The sequence below is a fragment of the Schistocerca nitens genome, chromosome 4 (assembly GCF_023898315.1).
Source record: "Schistocerca nitens isolate TAMUIC-IGC-003100 chromosome 4, iqSchNite1.1, whole genome shotgun sequence".
Classification (NCBI taxonomy): domain Eukaryota; kingdom Metazoa; phylum Arthropoda; class Insecta; order Orthoptera; family Acrididae; genus Schistocerca; species Schistocerca nitens.
Genome location: NC_064617.1, coordinates 911,276,967 through 911,282,889, shown reverse-complemented (window position 1 = coordinate 911,282,889; position 5,923 = coordinate 911,276,967). Strand labels below are relative to the sequence as shown.

The following is a 5,923-nucleotide window of genomic DNA, read 5'->3' as shown; positions in this document are numbered from 1 at the left end:
GCGAGTTATAACGTGAAAATAACTAAATACCAAAATTCTTCAAACATTAGTATAACAAACCAAAGACTGTGATTTATTGGTAGAACACTTAGAAAATGCAACATACATCTACTAAAGAGACTACTTAAGCCATGCTTTTCTGCCCTCTTCTGAAGTATTGCTGTCCAGTGTGAGATCCACAGCAGATAGGATTGACCGAAAAAGTTCAAAGAAGTAGAGCTCGTTTTGTATTATCGCGAAATAGGGGAGAGACTGCCATGGATATGATATGCGAATTGAGGTGGCAGTCATCAAAACAAAGGCGTTTTTCGTTGTGGCAGGATCTTCTCATGAAATTTCAATCGACAGCTTTCTCCTCAAACTGTGAAAATACTTAGTTGACGCTCACCTACATACAGAGGAATGATCACCATACTAAAATAAGAGAAATTAGAGCTCACACAGAAAAATTAAAGTGTCCATTTTTCCCACACGCTGTTTGAGAGTGGAATAGTAGAGAAATAGCTTGATGGTGGTTCGATGAACCATCTGCCAGTCACTTAATTGTGAACTGCAGAGTAATTGTGTACATATAGATGCTTCACAAGTAGTTGAGGAGGTTCATGTCCGACATTTATAACTTTTTCAAATGTTAATCTGAAAGCGAGACTTCTATCTTTGACATTTTGAAGACTCAAGAACAAACTGCACAAGCACATGTCGGCAAGAGATCTCTACAGAGAATAACAGTAGACAAAAGTATCAGAGCTGTAGAAACCTCAGGAAAATTTGTTTTCGTGTCTCCTGGAAACAATGAAATCGTAAGTAACCTGTAACACAAATAGATGGTTTTGACAACGATATTTTAAAGCTCTGCACGTTTGAGATGTTGCGCTTCGTCAATGCAAAGAATTATAATAGATATTGGTTTCATATACATTAAGAAGGGAGTTTTTGATTGAAAGAAGTGACGTAGAAGCAGCACGAACCACGTCCTTTATAAAGATGCATGATACAAGAGAAGGAGGTAGCTCTACAGTGTATAACCATGATGAAACATGAGTGAATGTGATAATTCCATGAATAACTGTTGGAAAATGAGTGATGGTGTTAGCAGTTTTAAAGTTCCCATAGGAAAAAGCTTGCGTATACTTATTCTGCATTTTGGCTCTTCTGATTTGGTTCCTGAGAGTAAACTTGTATTTAGGTGTAAGAGAAACAGTAATGACTACCATTCAGAAATTAACGCTGTCACTTTCAGGAAGTGGTTCACTGAGCGATTCTTGCCATACCTTGCTTCGAAGTCGGTCATTTTAATTATCATGCAAGTTATAATTCAGCAGTTACAGAGAAAAGACAAAGTACAAGCACCAAGAAAGGGGATATTGTATTCTGGCTGAAAAATATAAATATTCCAGACAATATAAGCCAGACTTGTGCTGAACTCCTGCAGCTCTTTAATTCATAAAAGTCACATGACAAGATGTACAAATCTGACTTTCTTGCATATGAGTGTGGTCACACAGTTTTGCGATTATACACATATCACTGTCAGTATAATCTAATGGAATTAATTTGTGCACAGGTTACAAACTATGTAGGAAAACAAATAAAACATTCAAGATAACAGACACTGAGTCGCTTGTGCATGTAGCAATAGAGAGTAACCCCCTTCAGCATAGGCAACTGTGTGTGGCAGTTTCAGGAGTATAACTTCACAGGGAAGTGAAGATGGATAAAAGCCTTGAACCTATCACTCTCAATTTACAATCAAATAGTTTCAACATTGACTCGGAAAGCGGATGGTATTCAGATGAAGACTTTGAAAAACAGTAAAGTAATAATCTTTCTTGGTTTTAAAGACTCATGTTTAAAAATGTTTTTGTCGACATATCAGTTGCATACATAGTAAATGAGTACTCCCTAGCTTTTTTTTATTAGGAATATCTAGCCTATGAAATATTCAGACTATAATGTTCAACACGTTGCCCAAGAAGAAGTTAAGCTTTGCCCAGCATGCTGTGTGCTCTAACTACTTGCGAGAATGTGGCCACATAAATACGTCGAAAACTCCAATAGTTCGACAAGTATATCCACGTCAGTTTCAAGGCACGAGTTGGAAAATGCCTTAAAATGAAAGGGAGGGTTACCTGTCAAGATATTGGTGGTTTTCGACGTTATCGGTCAGCATTCAGTCGAGTTATTCACAGAAGATTGGTAATTGTTGGCTTGTTTAGTGGTTCATAATGCGTTCTCCCACTGTAATGTCGGACGAATTAGTTTAAACTCATAATGCCTGTTGATACCTAAAAATATGGTAACATACTGACAATTTTTAAGTCGTTCTTTTGCGTTAGTGTTTGCTGCCAGTAATTCTTTTTTTACACATAGTGATTTACATTGAACTGCAGTGAAACATACCCACATACGCGCATTGTACACATTTAAAAAATAATATGGGATAAAAGCAGTTGTGTAAAAAAAATACAATGATTTCGGTTTGAGTTTGAAGCTTATTTTTTGTGTGTTAATTTTTTACTTGTAATGTAGTCCAAATCGCAATAAATAGCAATTACTGCAACCATTTTCGATGATCAAGTCGTTAGACTATCATCGTTTTGAGAAAAATTGTACTTGATGTCTTTACAAAGCTGCGTCAGCTGTTCTCATCTCCCTTCGTCACAGCCACAATTGCTATGGAGCAGTGGACACAACCTCAAAATGTGAAGTAAGATTTCTCTGATTTAGACGACTGATGTATTGCGCTCTCATAGATCTGAACGTATAATACGATGTACCGAAGGCGAATGAACCTGATCATTGTTCGCAGCAACACAATTCGCAATGTTGACTTTGTTTCCCCGCTCTCTGCATGCACAGATCTCAATACACCCTGATGTGACGTGACATGGAGTGACGTGGCGTAAAGTGATGTGACGTGACGTCCAGTGTGTGAATTGGCCTTCATACAACATTTGTGTATGGTTATGTTAATTGATGATATAACACAACTCTTCTTTGTAATCAATGACAAATATTTGATTTTACATCAATCCAACAACGCATTCTTCCAGAGACAGTGGCGCCAAGCAGACTGGCGTTAACTTAGTGTTGAGATCTTTGACCAAGGTCACTGAGCCCACAGAACAAAAAAAGCCACCTGTATGTTGAAAAAACAATTCTGCGATCAGCTGTTCTTCATAGAAGTATATTTATGTTGGGCGTGCAATGCATCGGTTCCGCTTAGTGACATTCGACGTTATTGGTACGCTCCTTAATTTTCGAACCCCACCACCAACATTTTATTCGGAAGCAGCATCTCTTTTTGGTATCAAGGCGCAGCCTTCCGATATTGCATCTGTATTTCTATCGGAATATGAGAAGCAGAGCAGTCTCCATCCAAACTTCGGCCAGCAAACGGGTATAGGCTGGAAAAAATGGTGGAACCAGCTAGTTGTAGAAGTTCTTGACAAGGCAACAAATAGTCAGTATAGCAGAACCAAATATGACTCAGTTGCTGAGTATCTCATAACCGCATACAAAAACGGAGAACAGTATATTGTCGCAGATGGCGCCCAAGATCTGTTGTCATACCTTCAGCAAACAAATACAATTCTCGGTATTATATCAAACTATGACGAAAGGCTCCACTGTGTGCTGAACTCTTTGGATTTAAATAAATATTTTGATTTTGTCTTAACATCTTATGAAGCTGGTATTGAAAAACCTTCTACAAAAATTTTTGAGAAAGCTCTTGACTTAGCAGTGAAAATTGATAGTCATGTCAGCCCAACCTGCGCACTGCATATCGGAGACAAGATTGAAACTGACTATAAAGGGGCAATGAAAGCTCAGTGGAAGTGTGCATTGTTAAAGAAAAATAAAGACGAATTGTTGATTAAGCGGTTGCAAAGAGATGGAGTGTTGACGAATTACGTATTTAATGATTTGTCAGAACTTAAGGCAAGACTTCCTCATCTGTGAGAAAAGAAAGTCTGCCCATAAGTAGTAAAACTTTGTGTTATACCAGAACCAGATAATAAAGAGGTGTATTTAGTGATAAGTGTTGTGACACTATACCGTATTTTAAATTGTCAAAACACAATTAATGTTTGATATTGGCATCTGAGTTTGTAAGGGTAGACGCACAAAGACAGATCAACACTAAGCCTGCATTAAATAGAAAAAAGTTAGGTCTGTCTGAATTACATGTAGTGCTACCCACGAAACTATACATTTTGTGTGTAATATAAATGCTGTTCATTCCAGTGTAATACAGGAATAAAATTAAAATAATTCTTGGAGGTAAAAATTAGCTACTATGTAAGAAATTGAAATTAAAATCTAGGCACACTGACCTTTTATCCTGGGGATCTGTTTTTCGTATTGATGTTAACAGCTGCTGCATTCAGAGTGGCCAACTTATTTTTAATTTGGTATAGTTTAATTTAGCTGGTATATTTTTTTTAATGTTGTGTACTGATTGCTGCGGTAGAACAATGTAACGAGATCGATGCCCAAAACTCTTCTTAGATCTACTTTTTGCTTTCACTTCACTTTTATTTTTAAAAAATAGATATAAATTAAATAATTAACCTGCTTAATTTTGGCAGAGTAATAGGTTCAAGGTCTCCTCATGATATGTTACGTGTCTCAGTTGTCATAATTTGTATGCATTTTAGGGCTACAACATGGTACTGGACAAGTGCTTCCTCCTGCACCCTCCACCCATCTCTTTAAATCTGAGTGACAAACTGCTCTGTATCATAGCCCGACATGGAAGTTAGGTTTGAAGGTCAAAGTTTCATTCTCAGTTGGAAAAGCTGGCAGACTTGAATGCAAAATAATGGTTGTCATATAGGTTTTGTCAGATAGACGCATAACAACTAAATACATTTAGATATATACATAAGTGACAAGTACACATAACATATTGTATAGCACAGTAAAAATTAATAACTGGGTAGAAAAACCAGGACAATAAAAATATATGACACAGTGCACTAATTTATAACCTACCATTTAACCAAAAGAATTCGCAGTACACATTAACTTTGAACATTAGCATAAATTGCTAATCACATTACATTTCACTTAGGCCCTATTTATCTTTTACTGTACAATAATTCTTTTTGAGGATGAATATTTGAGTAGGTTTATCTGAAGTTGCAATCTGATGTTTCTTTATTGTCTTCGAAGTGTTTCTCGAAAATCCCTCTGAGGATTCCCATTTGAGTTCCTGAAGCATGTCTGTAATACTTAGGTGTTGTTTGAACCTACCAGTAACAAATCTACCAGCCCAACTCATAATTGTTTCGATGTCTTCCTTCAATCTGAGCAGGTACGGATCCCAAATGCCAAACAGTATTCAAAAATAGGTCACAACAGTGCCCTATATGCAGTCTCCTTTACAGGTGAACCACTCTTTCCTAAAATTCTCCCAATAAACTGGAGCTGACCATTCGCGTTCCCTATCGCAGTTCTCACTTGGTCATTCCATTATCATATTGCTTTGCAACGTTACACCCAGATATTTAAAAAAATTGACTGTGTAAGCAGGGCACTAGCAATACTGTTTCTGAACATTACAGGTTTGATCTACCTACTCATCCGCATTAACTCACATTTTTCCACATTTAGGGTTAGCTGCCATTCATCACACCATCCTTGTACCCAGCAGATATAGGAGTCCAGACTATTCACGATGCCCTCCTCCAACTGCAGAGGCTGGGGAAGGAGGTGTCTTTCTGCTAGGCACCAGGGCACATGGGTATTGTGGGGAATGAAAGGACACGTAGCTGTCAAGGAGATGAGTCGTGATCATCAGTTATTTCAGTTTGCCATCCCCCTGCATGTTATCACCTCAGTGTTGTGGTACAGAGTCAGGTATCAATGGAAAGGTGAGTTACAAAACCCTGCATCTTGTAAAATCCACTAAGCAGCT

The 5,923-nt window shown here is 37.6% G+C and overlaps 1 protein-coding gene across 1 annotated transcript; it reads left to right on the top strand.

The window, feature by feature from the left end:
- Positions 1-3,061: 3,061 nt before the first annotated feature.
- Positions 3,062-4,291, top strand: LOC126252084 (rhythmically expressed gene 2 protein-like). Its single transcript, XM_049952939.1, has one exon. The coding sequence runs from the start codon at positions 3,208-3,210 to the stop codon at positions 3,961-3,963; it is 756 nt and encodes a 251-aa protein (XP_049808896.1). The 5' UTR covers positions 3,062-3,207; the 3' UTR covers positions 3,964-4,291.
- The last annotated feature ends 1,632 nt before the right edge of the window (positions 4,292-5,923 follow it).

Excerpts from the sequence above, each read along its gene's own strand:
- LOC126252084 (XM_049952939.1), top strand. The coding sequence starts at position 3,208 with ATGCATCGGTTCCGCTTAGTGACATTCGACGTTATTGGTACGCTCCTT.